This window comes from Lipophrys pholis, assembly GCF_963383615.2.
Source record: "Lipophrys pholis genome assembly, chromosome: 16".
Lineage (NCBI taxonomy): Eukaryota > Metazoa > Chordata > Actinopteri > Blenniiformes > Blenniidae > Lipophrys > Lipophrys pholis.
Window position 1 is genome coordinate 27,515,160 of NC_137634.1, and position 18,704 is coordinate 27,533,863.

At 44.1% G+C, this 18,704-nt stretch overlaps 1 protein-coding gene across 1 annotated transcript in view; it reads left to right on the forward strand.

Moving 5' to 3' along the window:
• The window catches only part of sgcd (sarcoglycan, delta (dystrophin-associated glycoprotein)), a 100,556-nt gene that overhangs the window by 12,589 nt on the left and 69,263 nt on the right, over positions 1-18,704 (forward strand). The window contains exon 2 of the mRNA XM_080484115.1: positions 12,030-12,215. Coding sequence (XP_080340241.1) covers positions 12,030-12,215 — 186 coding nt within the window. The remainder of the gene's footprint in view (positions 1-12,029; positions 12,216-18,704) is intronic.

Genomic DNA, 18,704 nt, shown 5'->3' on the forward strand with positions numbered 1-18,704 from the left:
GTGACTGTTACCCCTCTACTGGAGCGCCGCGCGACGCTTCAGAGCTTTAATGTCTGTGACGAGAATCTGCTCGTCTGACAACGTCAGATTAACTCTGATGAATCATATGTGTGAGGTTAGCACTTTAGTAACGCTAGTGTGGGGTTTAGCCTTTCTGATGAACTTTCTCAGCTTTATGAGTCGACTGCAGACGTCTCAGCCCCAGAAATCTAAGCAAGATGCTCTATAATCAGGATGTTGGAGGAGGAAGATGCTCTATAATCAGGATGTTGGAGGAGGAAGATGCTCTGTCATCAGGATGTTGGAGGAGGAAGATGCTCTATAATCCGGATGTTAGAGGAGGAAGATGCTCTGTCATCCGGATGTTGGAGGAGGAAGATGCTCTATAATCTGGATGCTGGTTGAGGAAGATGCTCTAAAACATTCCTGTTCTGTTTCTTCAGACACGTTGATCCTCAGTTTCTCAACCTCTTCTTGCTAATCGTAGTTTCTCTAGACACAAGCTAATGCTAATGCTAATCATAGCTTCTGTAGATGCAAGCTAATGCTGATGCTAATACTAATGCTAATGTAGCACTTGTGTTAATGCTAATGCTAATCATAGCGTCTGTATACGCAAGCAAATGCTGACACTAATCATAGTTTATGTAAACACAAGCTAATACTAATGCTAATTACAACGTCTGCAGATGCAAGTTAATGTTAATGCTAATCATAGCTTCTGTAGATGCAAGCTATTGCTAATCATACATTTTGTAAATGCAAGCTAATACTAATGCTAATCATAGTTTCTGTCGACACACATTAATGCTAATCATAGCTTCTGTAAATGCAGGCTAATGCTAATGCTCCGTTGCTCATCAGTTAGAACATGAATACCTCAGCACTAAACGAGAGTTTAAAGATAACAAACTGCCAATAAAACCGTTTTGGATTATGCGAACCATGGATACATGCTAATGCTAATGTTAGTTTCAGTGGAACATTGTTCATGTTGCTGTCAGGAGGATGGAGTTAGTTCAGGATTAACAAGCTTCTCTTCTAGTGAGCAGGAGTTTAGATACCCAATTAGGAGTTTAAACCAGATACTTTCTGTTTCCTGTGTTGGATCAGCTAAGGACGATTCTGAACGACGACCCTGCAGGTGAGTTCCTGCTAACGCTGTGAGGGTCATCACAATGCTGAAGCTGAGCGCACTCCTTCTGAACGGCCTCTGTGTAGCTGTCGTCCATTAACCTTGATAATTTCACTACTTTGTCTTTTGATTACCGTGTTTCCAGTGAATTAATTCCAGCAGAGGCTCTTGGCGCCAGGAAAGCGGCGTTGTGCCGTTAGTTTCGTGCGTTCGCAGGCCGTCTGCGTTCGCTCGGGGAGCTAAAGCTGATCATTCTCTAAAATGCTCCAACATAAATGGAAGTTTATCGGCCCCCAGGCAGCAGAACTGCACACATAACGGCATGCTGAAACAGGAAATCGCCACCGCTGGCTGCAGATGGAGGCATTCTTTATTTATTTCTTTAACTCAGCATTACCTTGAAAAGGTCAGCATTTACTTTATTTACTGCCTTCATTAGAGAAAGTTAGAACTCCCGGGAGGAATCTGTTTCAGACGTGTCCCATTGAGGAGCCTCCAGTCGGTTCGTCCAGGAAACCAGGACGGGGGGGGCGTTACTGTTCACTCATTGGTACATTCTGATCTCAGATCAGCAGCGATGGCTGGAGATGGATTTGATTTAGGATGTTTCTGCATCTCTTCATGTTTTAAACAATCAGTTCAATAAATAGAAAAAATTCCTGTTACTCAGTAACTTTGAGTAATTTCATCCTTCTGTTAACATTACAAGTTAATCTAATAGCAAGTTACTCTTTCAACACGGGACAGAACGTGTCCGCTGTAGAACGGGCCTGAGAACACACCCTGAGGGACTCCGCATGGTGAAGGGACAGCAAAGGAAACTGAGCAATGCTGTTAATGCCAACGAAGACCACGGTGCCGATTCCGTTTAGACCCAATAACAAGAACGACGAGCTGGTAGATTAGAAGGTCATCAGGAAGCTCAAAACATGAAGCTGCTGTGTTTCAAAATCAAACTGAAATACCTGAAGAGTGTTGACAGCTGGGATGGAAGGTCCGGGTGGTCCATGTGGTCCATGTGGTCCATGTGGTCCGTGTGGTCTGGGTTCCCGTCCGGACATTCGATTTTCGTTTTTCGTTTTGATATTGGGAAACGAAAAATGAAAATCGGATGGTTTCCGGTTACCCGATGTGCCTTTCTTAAACAAAAATCGGGAAATAAAATACGACTGTAATTCTTTATTTCAAGTTTGATTTGCCGGAAAACCCGGAAGTGGAATCTCTTCTTCTCTTGATGGGAGAGTAAACAAGGGCGCATGGCGTTGCTGCCCCCTGCAGGCTGCCTGTGAGCTTCCATCTCTCCCTCCAGTTGATTCAGATGTTTATCCGGCTGCTGCAGTTTAAATATAAAATTAATAAAAAATACACACGGTGCAAATAGATTGAGTGGAGAGCGGCTAGGATTTATTACCTCTACTCCTTTTCACACACGTCAGCTTTTCTACTACAATCTATGTTTTTTTCCTTTTGTGTTTGAAATTAACCAAAAAATGACAAAATAAAATCTTACTTTTGTTTTGTTATTTGAAATAGCATGGAATCAATTCATCATTATTTCATTTCTCAGGTTTTTTTTATTTTCTATTAATTTAATTCATGAACAAACTTTGTCTTAATATTGAACCGCAAAACAGAAAAAAAGATTTAAATACAAAATAGAAATCCAACCTTTTTTCTACTAACTTTATTGAAAGAGCAAATTCTCTCATTAAGAATGAATATTTATCTTTGTGGTTCCCTGCTGAGCCGGATGAGGTTCTGCAGAACCTCCAGAGAGGACGGAGGGACGCCACTCGCTGGCAGGAAGGACTCAACCTTTAGAAGACAATCCTGTCCTTTCTCTGGCATGTCCTCCTTTAGAAGACACAATCCTGTCCTTTCACTGGCATGTCCTCCTTTAGAAGACACAATCCTGTCCTTTCACTGGCATGTCTTCCTTTAGAAGACAATCCTGTCCTTTCACTGGCATGTCCTCCTTTAGAAGACACAATCGTGTCCTCATCTCAACCGTCAATTAAAGCAACACATAAATCAGGAAGATGATGACAATGACACACGACTGCATACAGAGCTGCCTCAGGTACTTCATAGTAATACTATCAAGACGAACAACACTAAAAATACATTTTCTATTATATTAGGAATCATTAACCAAAATACAAAACGGTATCATTTGCTTTTTAGAATCTGTAAATAATATAGTGTAACTACAAACTAACTCTACCGAATCTCACATTTATAATTATTATTTAGTTTTTAATGTGTATTTTTCTCTCCTGAGAAACGTTTCATTTACTGTGATGACTGAGCTCCGAGGACAATCTGTGCTGCTTCTGACAGTAGGGGGCGCTGTGAGACTGCAGTCAAATCAATGAAAAGACATGATTTTAATCACGTATCATTAATTAATCTGGTACAGCGCTGCTCACCTCAGCAGGAGCTGAAGCAGCTTCAGCTCGGAGGTACACGGACCACGGAATCCATGAGATTGTTACGGTTCCAATTCCAGATTCTGCGTAACGATTCGGTTCTTCGTGGGTTCTCATTTGGAAATAAAACCTGCAGCCTTGACAGCAGAGGACATGCTAACGTTGCTGCTGAGTTGAGATACACTCCGAAGCAGATCGAAAACACAACATTCATTCAAAGTTCTCGCTGCTGTGTGAGAATGTTTCTGCTTGTTGGTCGTATTGACGAAACATCCACTTTGCAAGTGTTGACGCTTGTCCTGTCGTCCTTCTTCCTCCACAAATGTAAGCAAACCGTTGAGCGCTTGTGCCCCTTGGTCGCCATGTTTCCTGCTGGCCGCTATGGTGAATGACGTCGCCACACGCTTCCGTGAACTCCCCCACATGCATGGTGACGTCAGTCCCGTCCACTGGAACCGAGGAGGGAATCGTTTGGCACTGAAACCCTGGGAGCCGGTTCTCAACAGGAACCGGAGTTTGACTCCCGTACCTAAGTTATGAGAGTGTAAAAAGCTCATCTCATTGGAGGTGAAGCTTGTGAAGTGAACCGGCGTCTGTCTGATGCTTTCAGTCTGAAAACCATCAACTTTCACCAGGTTTTGGTGAATTCTGCTAATGCTAATGCTGACGCTAACTCCACTACATCTCAAACAGGATCCGCCTGTTTTTACAGTCCTGCTGGTTCTGCTTCCATTTCTCTCCCCTAACTCGCTCCGCAGGCTTTAGCGGCGGCTCGTCAGTAACACCATAATATAGCTAGAGACGGCGGCCGGCTGCAGCATGAACGCGGTGTTAATGCTGAGGAAGGAGAATCAGGACTGAGGTTAGAGGTCAAAGAGAAGCTGCTTTATTCACCAGCAGCAGGACAGAAAGCATTTAACCTGCTGACTCCGAGCAGGAGCATTAAACCACACGGCGACTCAAAAAGACAACTAAAGCTGCCTCCTCAGGTCTAATCTCTACGATCAGGGAAACACTGTGAGGCTGTAATAACATGAAAAACACCGAACACCAAATTAAGTTCAGTCCTGCTGCTTCGACTACGTCTGGAATCCCGTTCTCTCCAACTGAATCACCTCGGAGTGGAAACAGCTTCAGATATGGACGACAGGCTGTCGTTAGATTTGAAACATTGACAGGATTCATCACATGAAACATCTGTAACGTCTGAGTGGATCAAATCATATGCTAACAGTATCTGTCTGGACCGGCATGTGTGAGAGGGCAGTCAGACAAGGGGGCACGCGTTGGGAGGGGGGGTGAGTTCTGCTACTGCACATGCTCACCACCGCCATCATCAGCATGCTCGTTAAGCTAAGTATAGCTACATAGTGTTATCATCACCGGGCCAGGTCAGGTTAGCATCTTTTAGCTATGTCATGTTAGCATCCCGTAGCTACATCATGTTAGCGTCATATAGCTGTGTTGTGTTAATGTCATTAGCTACGTCATGCTAGTATTAAGCTGCTATGTCATGTTAGCATCACGTAGTCACGTCATATTAGCATCTGATAGCCACGTCATATTAGCATCTCATAGCCCCGTCATGTTAGCATCACGTAGCTGCGTTGTGTTAGCATCATGTAGCTATGTCACATTAGCATCACAGAGCTACGTGGTGTTAGCATCACATAGATGTGTTGTGTTAATGTCACGTAGCAGCTGGTCTGTCTTTTATTTCCTGGAAGCGATTCTCCCGACAGGCGGTTCAGTTTATTCAGTTCGTCACATTTCACGTCCACTCGCCTGTTTACACGTTCCATCGGCCAGCAGCACTTTGCTGGCCGCCCGCCGCTGGCCACCCGCCACACCATGCAAACCTCCAATCGGAGGCAAGCGAGAATCTAATGGCGTGTAGACTGGCAGGAAGCCGCCACTGGCCGTCCGCCACGTCCAGTCGGAGGCGTGTGAACATCAGAAACGGCGTGTCGACGGACTGGCGGCGATGCCAGGTTCTGGTACCGATCCACATGTTGTCTATAACAGGCCGAATGGGGAGCCGCCCGGCCGTTTGGCTGCAGAAACGACCAATAAGGTTTTGTTGAAGCTCGTTTGGTTTCTAATCAGACACACAATTTGTGTTTGGACCGTCGGCTTTTTTCTTCAGGCTCCGAATGAATCGCTGCCCGAGCGAAGGTAACGGCTCCAAGGCCAATGATTTGATTTACCTCCAATTTGTTACTTATTTTCTCCTGCTTGGCTATTACACACACACACACACACACACACACACACACACACACACACACACACACACACACACACACACACACACACACACACACACACACACACACACACACACACACACACACACAGCCATGTTTTGGCCATCAGCACCGTTGTGTAAAAACTCTCATTTCATCAGTTTTTGTTTGATGTGTGTTTTAGTGACTCTGCACACGAGATGGAATAGAACCTTCACACAGAGTTCAGACACTTTGATTTCCATCTGTTCTCTGAGCTGCTGTGACACACACACACACACACACACACACACACACACACACACACACACACACACACACACACACACACACACACTGCTGCTGTAGCTTGTGATCGAATCTGCGACAGAAATGAGCAGGTTCTGAGAATCCTCTTTATCGGGCAAGTAAACTTTTAATTATTTCTTCTAACTTCGGTAAATTAATGACAGAATAATAAAAACTGAAAAGTTTCGATATTTGATTTGTTGAAACAATAAATTGTCAAAAAAAGTTTCAATAATTATCCGGATCTGAATTCTCAGTTTCAAGTGGCCTGTAAAAGGTTGAAGGTGCATTATGTTCTGCTTTTATTCTGAACTATACAGGAAAATACTGATAAAAGCTCTCCTGCAGACTAAATCACAAACTTAACTGAAACACTTTGTTAGTTACGAAAGAAAACCACTGCTCATGCTTTAAAGGATCCTGAGCTAAACTTGCCATGTCTCTGTGGATGTTTGCTGAGCAGGACTTAATGTTAACCAGCAACCTGCACACTGCAGCTCTTCAAAAGGAGAGCCAACTTCGAATGCTGCGAGCTAATGGTAACTGCTGACGTTACATCCCACTGAGCAAAAAGTGGTCCAACACACGTCTAAAAGACTTTGTCTCTATACATCCAGAAGACGTCCTCAGAGGGGCCAGAATGAAGGGTTTTCAGAGGTCTTTCTTGGACGTTGTATTTATGTCTTGTCTGGACATCATATGAACGTCAATGAAAGTACGTTTAAAACGAATGAGGACGGGTCATCAGTTTATCACAGGACACACACAAATAAGGGCAATTTAGTGTTTTTTGAATGTGGGAGGAAATAGAATACCCAGAGGAAATCCGCACACATGCAAACCTGTCTTAGATGTCCATCATTTCTATGTGTCATTTGTCACTTGTTCTGGTGTCAAATAGATGTCCAGATTACAGCCTGGATGGACGGACTTGTCTTGGACCTCTATGGCTGTTGCCTGCTCAGTGGGATACAGCAAAACATTCTTGATGTTGATAGAAAACGTCACGATACGTCAGATTAAATACAGCTGCTGTTCCACGTGGCGGAGCGGGGCGGAGCCGGAGGTTACGGTACGGCAAAGTGCACCCAGGCCCAACTCTGTTGAGCGGTCCCACCACAGAATGTACGGTAAAAATGTAGGCGGGGTTGTGAACGACTCGGAGATCAGCGAAGAACATGGACGTCCAAGTGGCCGTCCGAGTTGTTCTCTGTGACTCAGGTTAAACTTTCTCATTGTAAACAGCAGCGTCCAGCTCCTGTTCTCCTCCTGTTCCTGAGAGGAGCGTCTGTATCTCATTAAAAGACGCCATGTTCTGTTGCCCGCCGACGTTTCAATAAACCCAGTTAACAAATCAACCAGTGAGCACAAAGCGGTGTTGCGATTTATGGTTGGTTATTAGTGTTAAATTACTGTAAGTAATAGATTACTCAAAGTAATAAATCACTGGAAGTAATTTATTAAAATTTTAATTATTAATGGAAGTAAACGGTCATTTACTCATTAACAACTCCTAAAGTAATTGAGTAATTACTTAAAAGTTAATAAATGATCAAAAATAATTTATTAATGAATTTCTTTTTATTTGAATAAATTTGTTATTTATTTATTAATAGTAAATCGGGGCACCACCAGATAAACTGGAAATAGCTAATACCAACATATCAGTCACGTTTGGAAAAAGTTTATTTAAGTGAGTTATTATTTCTGTGTAAAAATATAACAATCTTAAATAAAAGGGAAGGTGTGAGATCCGAGCACAGACTGTTACAAACCAGTGAATGTCAACAATAAATACACAATAATCACCAAGAATCGTTCAATTCAGCTAACAGGCGTTTATTAATAAAAATGTATTAATTCATAAATCATCTCATAAATCAACACATTCAAATAGCAAATGACATCTAACACGGAGATCTAATCTATTAAACAGCAACACTATGTACAAAGTGTGTGTGTGTGTGTGTGTGTGTGTGTGTGTGTGTGTGTGTGTGTGTGTGTGTGTGTGTGTGTGTGTGTGTGTGTGTGTGTGTGTGTGTGTGTGTGTGTGTGTGTGTGTGTGTGTGTGTGTGTGTGTGTGTGTGTGTGAGTGAATGTGTCTCACACACACTCTGAATACTCCTGTGAATTATTTGTATTTAGTTTTCTGCCTTCAAGGACATTTTCAGTTCACTCTTTTTATTTCCCCTTTTGTTTGTAAAACAGATTTATGAAGGGCCACACTGAGGACAGTCATAAATCAAATGTAATTTCCTGCCACCGCTACATCATTCTGAGGAGAAACTGTTGAACGCGAGCAGTTTTTCTTCTGGTTGTGTGGAGGAGAAGTGCTCACACAACCACTGGCTGGGATTTAAGGGGTTAATGTGTTTTTCAGTTCTGTCCTGAAACTTTCGACTTGCCCAGACTTTTATTTGTTCTTTGTATTTCCTCGCCACCACCGGCTTAGCGAATCTTCCTGACATAATCTCTTTGATTTGTGAAGTTTTGCTCTGGTATCGGCTGCGGGTCAGTTATCAGAGGCTGCTGCTGCAGACGAGCAGAAAAACCATCAGAGAAAAATCTGCAGAGGAAATGGAAAACCTGTCCGTCATCTAGTGCGTGTGTGTGTGTGTGTGTGTGTGTGTGTGTGTGTGTGTGTGTGTGTGTGTGTGTGTGTGTGTGTGTGTGTGTGTGTGTGTGTGTGTGTGTGTGTGTGTGTGTGTGTGTGTGTGTGTAAACAGATGTCAGGACCGTCAGCCATGTTTGTAGTCTTTGTGTCAAACCCTGAGCGTTATTAAATCAATAAATAAGTTGTTGGTTTTTGAACCAATGTTCAGATTATCAGTTTTAATGAAAAGTAACTCTATTCCTTGATATGTCTCGATATTCTTGAAGCCTTCAGGTATTAAGTGAGTTTTTCTTTCATTCATTGGGAAGGTGATAACTCGCGCTGCGTCGGCTCCTTGCAGATTTAAATGTTTCAGGATCTGAGGTTTTATTATTCACAGCTCTACAATAAATCTCATATTGCTCCTTATTTTAGTTTCAACATGCACAAAATTCAAGCATGTAGCACGTAGCACTAAAGCTCTTTAGCATGTAACACGTAGCACTGAAGCTCTTTAGCATGTAGCACGTAGTCCGGAAGCTCTTTAGCATGTAACACGTAGCACTGAAGCTCTTTAGCATGTAACACGTAGCACTGAAGCTCTTTAGCATGTAGCACGTAGTCCTGAAGCTCTTTAGCATGTAACACGTAGCACTGAAGCTCTTTAGCATGTAGCACATAGCACTGAAGCTCTTTAGCATGTAACACGTAGTCCGGAAGCTCTTTAGCATGTAACACGTAGCACTGAAGCTCTTTAGCATGTAGCACGTAGCACTGAAGCTCTTTAGCAAGTAGCACGTAGTCCGGAAGCTCTTTAGCATGTAACACGTAGCACTGAAGCTCTTTAGCATGTAGCACGTAGCACTGAAGCTCTTTAGCAAGTAGCACGTAGTCCGGAAGCTCTTTAGCATGTAACACGTAGCACTGAAGCTCTTTAGCATGTAGCACGTAGCACTGAAGCTCTTTAGCATGTAGCACGTACTACTGGATCCACATCCAAACTCTTTCTCCTCTTGACATTTCATCAGAACATAATTTACAATCTGTCTTACGTTTGTCGTTCTCATTAATATTAAAGAATCTCCAAACCACGACATCACTCGTCCTCTCTCTCCCTGCGGACAACGGGTTGGCCGGCTTTGTATCGGGGAGCTGCAACGAGTATGAGTACTGCGTACAGCATTGGGCCCGATACGTGATGCTGGTATCGGTAATGGTGCATTGATAATGGCAACGTTGTCGTACAACTTTCCGTATGACTGGCAGAGAAGAACCCGAGACAGGAACGTGTTTGACATTTGCAGGTTTGGTTTCAACCCTGTGATGTTTTCTTTCTGCGGACTTTCTCTGTTTCCCGTTACAACTTCCACACTCAACTTTATTGAGCTCGTCCGACCTTTCACCGAGTTTTACAGCCGCTCCTTCGCCACGATGTCACTTCAACTCATGAGGTCGCTGTAAATTAAAGACCAACGTCAGTATTCTTTATTGAGCTGGCGAATCGGTGGAGCATTAACAATCTGAGCTTTTTGAAGTAAAGGTGTAGGGCAGGTAAAGAAACAGCAGTGAGTTCAAGCAGAAGGTAAAAAGTCCAGTTTAAAGCTTTTAAAAACACTCCTCATTTTAACAAAGCTTCCTGCTGGAGATGTGAGGCGTTTCCCTTGTGGAGCGTTTGGATGTTTCAGAACAGCCTGAGTCTGTTCTTCAGCTTTTATCTCCTTCGTCTTCTATCAGCAGGAACATCACTGAGAAATCCTCGTCTGCGCCTCCCGTCAAACCCCAGGACCGTCCTACCAACATCCTCACATTTAACGGGTGTCTGTTGTGTTGCTATGTAGCCTTAGGTGTGTTTGTTGTGTTGTGTTGCTGTGTGACGTCAGGTATTTCACTTAGCGCTCAGTGTGTGTGCTGTTGTGTTGTTGTGTTGTTGTGCTGTTGTGCTGTTGTGTTGTTGTGCTGTTGTGCTGTTGTGCTGTTGTGTTGTTGTGCTGTTGTGTTGTTGTGTTGTTGTGCTGTTGTGTTGTTGTGTTGTTGTGTTGTTGTGCTGTTGTGCTGTTGTGTTGTTGTGCTGTTGTGTTGTTGTGCTGTTGTGCTGTTGTGTTGTTGTGCTGTTGTGTTGTTGTGCTGTTGTGCTGTTGTGCTGTTGTGTTGTTGTGCTGTTGTGTTGTTGTGCTGTTGTGTTGTTGTGCTGTTGTGCTGTTGTGTTGTTGTGCTGTTGTGTTGTTGTGCTGTTGTGCTGTTGTGCTGTTGTGTTGTTGTGCTGTTGTGTTGTTGTGTTGTTGTGCTGTTGTGTTGTTGTGCTGTTGTGTTGTTGTGCTGTTGTGCTGTTGTGTTGTTGTGCTGTTGTGTTGTTGTGCTGTTGTGCTGTTGTGCTGTTGTGTTGTTGTGTTGTTGTGCTGTTGTGTTGTTGTGCTGTTGTGTTGTTGTGCTGTTGTGTTGTTGTGCTGTTGTGTTGTTGTGCTGTTGTGTTGTTGTGTTGTTGTGTTGTTGTGTTGTTGTGCTGTTGTGTTGTTGTGCTGTTGTGCTGTTGTGTTGTTGTGCTGTTGTGTTGTTGTGCTGTTGTGCTGTTGTGCTGTTGTGTTGTTGTGTTGTTGTGCTGTTGTGTTGTTGTGCTGTTGTGCTGTTGTGCTGTTGTGTTGTTGTGTCTGCTGTCCACAAGCTGTCCCGAGCGATTGGCTGCTGACGTGAGGCGCACTCCAGAGCAGGTTGTGTTTGCAGAGTTGTTGCTACATAGTGACACGGGCCGGAGTGAGCAGTGCGTGGCGCCGATGGCTGGCGGGCCATTAGAATCATCATTAATCGCCCCTATCAGCACATCGACGGGCCGAGGGCGGTAATGGAGTTATAGAGCACTTCTGGGCGAGTGAATCAATGCGAACTGAACTGTCGGTGATGGCGGCGGCCTGCCAGGGAATGATTATGGGATGTTTGTGGTCCGGTTGTGGCTCTTCGGGTCTCGTTGTGGTTTCCAGAAGGTTTCTGTCTCAGTCCAACACGACAGCATTGTTCAGTAGCAAACAGAGCATCAGAGTCGCGGCAGTGGAGAGCCAATCAGAGCTCAGAGAAACAACCTGTGGTCATAATGGATGATCCTGCCCAGAAACAAGAATGTGTTTTCCTCTGTAAGGGAGGGACGACCGGTCAGACTTTAACCTCATCAACTCTGAAAGATGGACTGAACTCTGAAATGATCCTGTATTGATGTTATTATCAATAATAATGATACTAATTGATGATGTGATGATAAGAATAATTAGTCTCCTCTGAGATATTCTTCTGTTTTCTAGATGTTCTCCAAACATTTGTATGCCACTGACCTTCTGCTGGTTCCTCCCCAGATGACCCAGGAACAGTGCACTCATAGGAACAATGTCCAAAGTTCAGAGAAACCACAAGTGTACAAAGTGGGAATCTACGGCTGGAGGAAACGCTGCCTTTACTTCTTCGTCCTGCTGCTGATGATCCTCATCCTCATCAACCTGGCGCTCACCATCTGGATCCTCAAGGTCATGAACTTCACTATCGTAAGTCCTCCTGCCTTGATCTCGGGAGATCTGGAGCTCTGGAGCTCTGTCGCCCTGGAGCTCTGGAGCTCTGGAGCTCTGGAGCTCTGGAGCCCTGGAGCTCTGTCGCCCTGCAGCTCTGGAGATCTGGAGCCCTGGAGCTCTGTCGCCCTGCAGCTCTGGAGATCTGGAGCTCTGGAGCTCTGTCGCCCTGGAGCTCTGGAGATCTGGAGCTCTGGAGCTCTGGAGCCCTGGAGCTCTGGAGCCCTGGAGCTCTGGAGCCCTGGAGCTCGCTGTTCAGTTTGGTTGCACTGTATTGTGTTTTTGCTTTAGACAGTGTGTGTGAACTTTGAATAAATATTTCATCTTTCTGGATTATTCATCTGTCGACTCAGAGGTCACAGTTCTATCATTGATGACTGCGTTCACACCTCCAGGTTGCTCAGGAGTCAGATCTTTGTATCGTTACGTATTTATGACGCTGCTGAGGTTTCTGTTTGGGAGTTTGATTCTGAACTGTTTGTCTGGAGAAACTGGTGATTGATTCTTAAAAAGCAGCCGGGTTCATTAAAATGTCTTGAGATGCTACAATGCTAATCGCTATCGGACATGAATTTGATCAGATTTCAGTGACAACGGTAATGATCACAGATCATTGATCTCCATCCAGATCAATTCTGAATCTCCACATGACATTTGGCTTCTCTTCTCTCAGCCTCGTGTTTCTGTCAAGCTTCTGAACAACTGGTCTAGTTTGGTGCTTGTTTCTTATGAGTAACTTCACTGAGACTGAGAATGAAAAGTAACTAGTTACTTTGTGGAGTAACTTGTATTTCCGTCCGCTTGGACTTTGACACAATTACAACTATCAAATGTTCTTCACTTCACGTACATCTAGAACTCTGACAAATTCTCTCAAAACTATGAAGGGAGTTGGAGATCTGCTGCATGTTGGAGAATCACATTCTGGACACGTGGTTCGACTCTGAGCTCCAGAACTCTGGTCCGGAAACTAGTGTGTGTGACTTCAGGAGAAACCAGAGGAAATTAGTGTGTGAGTAAATATGGTCATGATGAATGTGTGAATTATGAAGATGTGGATTATAAACTGTGAGTTCTGGAGATGGTTCTAGAGATGGTTCAGGAGATGATTCAGGGGACGGTTCTGGAGGTGATTCAGGAGACGATTCAGGAGAAGGTTCTGGAGATGATTCAGGAGATGGTTCAAGAGGTGATTCAGGAGATGGTTCTGGAGAAGGTTCTGGAGATGATTCAGGAGATGGTTCAAGAGGTGATTCAGTAGAGCAGGCCCAGACGCTCTCCTATCCGGAACCAGACCAACCTCCAGCCCAAACAGATGGTTCCTGACCGAGCGCTTCTTTTTCAACTGGCGCAGCTTCTGTAGTCTTTCCGGTAATAGTTTAGTGGACGTGGGAACACACAAACCAGTTGCATGTGAGTTAAGCCGTCACATGTTTGACCAACCAATAAAATCTGTGTATTTTAGGGGCAAAACTTTGACAGACAGAGACAGTTAACGATGGACAAAGTCAGAGAAAAAGACATAATAAAGGATAGAAAAAAAGGATGAGACACAGGAAGTTGAAAACACTTTACCAGATGGAGCTTTCCAAAGTAAGAAGTGTTGACAGTGAAAATGAAGCATTGAATCCAGAATGGAGTCATTTCTGTTCATTCTTCCCGCTGGCAGCACTCAACCTGTCGGTCTCATTTGCTTTTGTTAAAAGTGTAAATGTAAAACAGCATTATGAGACAAAACATAAAGCTTTTGGACACACGACCCCACTTAACTCTGACGTGAGATCACAGGAAAACAGTAGTCTGAGAGTCCACCAGGATCCTGATCCTGGTCTGAGAGTCCAGTGTGACCAGTCCACCAGGATCCTAATCCTGGTCTGAGAGTCCACCAGGATCCTAATCCAGTGTGACCAGTCCACCAGGATCCTAATCCAGTGTGACCAGTCCACCAGGCTTATTGTACTACTTCAGTAACCAGTTTGAGAGCTTCAGCTTTGGACTCCAGCGCACCATATTCATTCAGATTCATTTCGGATCACGGACGTCGGGGGGTTCTCAAAAGCAGTCCCACAGAACCTTAAATGGATGGGCTGGGCCTCTCCTGGTGCTGATGGTTGATCAACGAAGCAGATGTGACCTTGAAAGAGCAGTTTGTTTGTCCGTGAGAATCTGTCCCAGCTCTGAGGAGAGCAGCTCTGTTTAACACATAGTGGTGAGGCTGCTTTCTCCACAATTAACATAATAAAACTAAATATGGTTCCAGCGTCACCAATGATCCACCAGCTGAGGCTCGGAGGCTCTGAACTGAAGCTTTCTCCAGAAGTCAACATGTGTTTACATTTATCATTTGTAAAATGTATTTTATTGTTCCGAAGTCAGGCACTGTATTTCAACATATTTTGAAAATGAGCCTGATATTTATTTAGTAAATGAGAGAATATTATATCAGCAGTCATACATATACTTTCAGTTCCATGATAATAAATATTGTCAATATGTTTTGAATTGCACTGAATTCATTTGATCCAACACTCAGCTGTTGATGTCATGCAGATGCTGATAGAACTACGAGGCTATTTAAATATATAAATCCATACATCTTTTAATCAGTTTCAAACTAGTCAGGGTTGCGGGACACTGGAGCCAGTCCCAGTTTACTCTGGATGAGGACAGGACACACCAGGACAGGTCACCAGTCGATTACAGAGCAAACACACAGAGACAGACAACCACACACTCACTTTCACACCTCGAGGGAATTTAGTGTCAACAATTAACCTCATATGCATGTTTTTCCACTGTGGGAGGAAACCAGAGTAAACAAATATATATCAGATTAATATGTGTATTATAAAAGGTAAACGGTGAGACATTCTGATCTCCTGGACTTTGTCCGACTGGACATTTTAATTGAATCCCCCTGCAGTAGATGGTTCTGGAGGTGATTCCTCCTCCACTGGTCTGCACAAGTTCTCCTTGCGGTCCTGATCTCTCCTTCACTTTGCATCCAGCTCAGACCCTCTGAATAAAACATGAGTTCTGCTCAACAGCAGCTCTTCAATATGAGATCTTCATAAATCTGCTGAGCTGCAGCTCTTCTAGCTTTTAATGTGACGATGACGAAGAGGACGAGAGGAACCAGTGAGGAACCAGCAACTTAAATAAGCGGGGGGGGTCTTCCTTCGTCCTTCGTTTGATGAGGTGACTGACTCCCCGCAGGCCACGCCCACTCCCTCCAGACAGAAACTCAGGACAACATGTTCCACCCCGTTCCCACAGTCGCCTCCAGGAGACCTTCCAAAGTCAGAACACTTTTACCAGAACACAAACTCTTCTTAAAACTTTTATTATGAATGACTTGATTTTAGAAAACAACTTAGACTGCCTTCTACTGAGACATGGCTTGGTACTGAGACAAGGCTTGGTACTGAGACTTGGCTTGGTACTGAGACAAGGCTTGGTACTGAGACTTGGCTTGGTACTGAGACAAGGCTTGGTACTGAGACAAGGCTTGGTACTGAGACATGGCTTGGTACTGATGCACCAGTTGTTCTTACTGAGTTCTCCCCACCAAATATCATTTTATTTTTTCTATCAGGGTGGAGGGAGAGGAGGAGGAGCTGCCTCCATCACTAATGACAGATGTTGCTCATCTAAAGTGGCTTTTAACAGTTTTACCTCTTTTGAGTACCTTTTGTCTTTTGCAGCCCTCCCATCCTCTCCCTAATTATATACAGACCACCAAATCATTCTAGCATTTTTATTTCTGAATTTTTATCAATTATTCATACAAAGTATGTACAAATTTTAATCCCTGGTGATTTTAATCTAACATAGATCGCCACTCCGACTCATTGTCCAGAGAATTCTTAACCTCCTGCAATGTTAGGATTTTAAACAACACGTCACACAGCAGAGGTCTCACCCTGGACTTGGTCTTGTCTTATGGACTGATCATCGGTGTGTCCTCTGGTGTTGACCTGGCTGTGTCCCACCACTTTGTTTTTTAATGTCACCAGTTTTATCCAGCAGGAGGCGCCGGTCAGAACGGTGAGGAAACGCTCCATAACTTCTGAGGTGGCTGAACATTTGATTGAAAGTTGACAGAATACCCCTGCTGAGGTTTTACCCGCTCCATGTGACCTCATTGTTGAATTTGAACAGTAAATTAAAGTAAACTCTAGACTTGGTGGCCCCAGTGATCACAAGAAACTAAAATAAACCACCAGCACCAGGGAGAAAGAAAGAAACTGATCAACACAAAAGAAACTGCAGGATTGCTGAGTAGAGGTGGAGGAAATCAAAACTTATCACAATAAACGTATCATACAATGGAACAGTCAAACAATCAAGGACTTTCTGCTTCTCAAAGCTCCTCAGAGACAACAGAAATAACCCCAAACTCCTCTTCTCCACCTTTTAACAAGCACCAAGTTTAATTAAAACTCATTACCTCCTTTTGTGAGGATTATGCCCACCACCTCAGAAGCAAAATACACGACATCAGATCCAGTCTTCTACCTTTACAAAGTTTACCTTTGAATTCACCTGGACTGGTGTCTTCACCTGAGGAATCACTGGACTGTTTGGACCTGGTTGATGCAAGAACACTTGGTGGAGTTTCTCCCCAGTGAAGCCAACAACCTGCCTTTTAGCTCCAATCCCTACCTCACTTTTAAAGTCCTTGTATGGGTTCTTTGAGGAACAGCTTTTAAACATGGTCAGCTGCTCTCTTCAGACGGTGGTTTCCCCACCGCCTTTAAAACGGCCGTGGTGGTGCCCCTTCTGAAGAAGAGCAGTTTAGACCCCAAGGTTCTTAAGAACTACCGTCCTGGAGCCAACTGAACATTTTCAAGCAAAACTTTTGAAAAAAATTGTTTTTACTCCATTAAAAATTTTTTAACTTACAAATAACATTTTAGAGACGCGTCAGTCTGGTTTTAAGAAGAACCACAGCACAGCCCTGTTAAAGGTTTTAAATGACATCAGGTGCAATCAAGACTCCCAACAGCTCCCAGTCTAGATCTTAGTGGATCTTAGTGCTTCTGACTCCATTGATCAGGTCATTTTATTGGATCGACTCAGGAATCTGGCCGGCGTCTCTGGTAATGTTTCTAAGTGGTTCAGTTCTTATCTCACAGATCCACGCTTCTTTGTATGTGGCGGTGTCTCCTGAGGACACGAGGACAATTGATGCCCTTCTTGACTGTATTTTAGATATGAAGTCTTGGATGGCAGCAAACGTCCTTCAGCTCAACCAGGACCAAACAGAGGTCTTAGTTCTCGGTCCTGAACGCCAGAGAGAGAAACTTTTACCAAAACTGTTAGATTTGAACCATCTTCATCCGTACAGAACCCGGGCGTGACTTTTGACTCTGAGCTTCATTTTATCTCACATATCACAAATGTCACAAAGACTGTTTTTTATCATCTGAAGAACGTAGCCAGACTCCGCCCACTTCTCTCTCAGGCCAGCGTGGAGGTTTTAATGCTTTTACCTCCTGTAGGCTGGACTATTGTACCGCCCTGCTCTCTGGTCTCCCAAAAAAACTTTATCAACACTCCAACTTCTACAAAACTCTGCTGTACGAGTGCACGAGGACCAGAGGGCGGCCCACATCACGCCTGTTTTAAAAACCGCTGCATTGGCTCCCCGTTCGCTTCAGGATGGATTTTAAGGTTCTTTTATTACTTTTTAAGTTTCTTAACGGTTTTGCACCCTCCTATTTATCTGGTCTACTTTTACCGTATCGACCCTCATGGGCTCTGAGGTCCTGAAGGCCTTTTAATTGTGCCTAAAACCAGGACCAAGTCCCCCGGGGGGGCTGCATTCAGCTCTCATGGCCCCCGTTTGTGGAACAGCCTGCCGGGGAGCCTCAGGGCTGCAGAGCCCCTTGAGGTTTTTAAAAAAAAAAAGGTTTTTAACTGATGTTTAAAGATGTGTATATGTATATATATTTATTTATTTACTTTTATTTACTTTTATCTACTTTATCTACTTTATCTACTTTATCTATTTTATCTATTTTATCTATTTATATACTTTTATCAGGTTGTTAAATGAATCTTTTATCTCCAGTGGTTCCTGTCAGGGGTCGCTACACTGGTGGTGGCCACGTTCCCCCCTGGTGGGGCAGTCCCATGGGTTCCACCGTCCTGGGCACCTGCTTGGTCCCCCACGTATATTGTGGGACTCTCCGGTCTGCCCGGGCTGGGGGGATCTGTGGGGCAGCGCCCCCTGTGGTTAGAGGCTGTGCCACTCCCAGTGTGGACGGCCCCCAAATGTGGCCTTTCCTCATCTTCTGTCCTCAGTGTCCTGCCATGTCTCCATACCACTAGGCATGTCTGCGTGTGTGTGTGTGTGTGTGTGTGTGTGTGTGTGTGTGTGTGTGTGTGTTGGGGTCAGCGTTTGATCAGAATATGCAAATTACCTTTAATGAACGAATCTTCAAAATGCTAATTGAGCTTCAA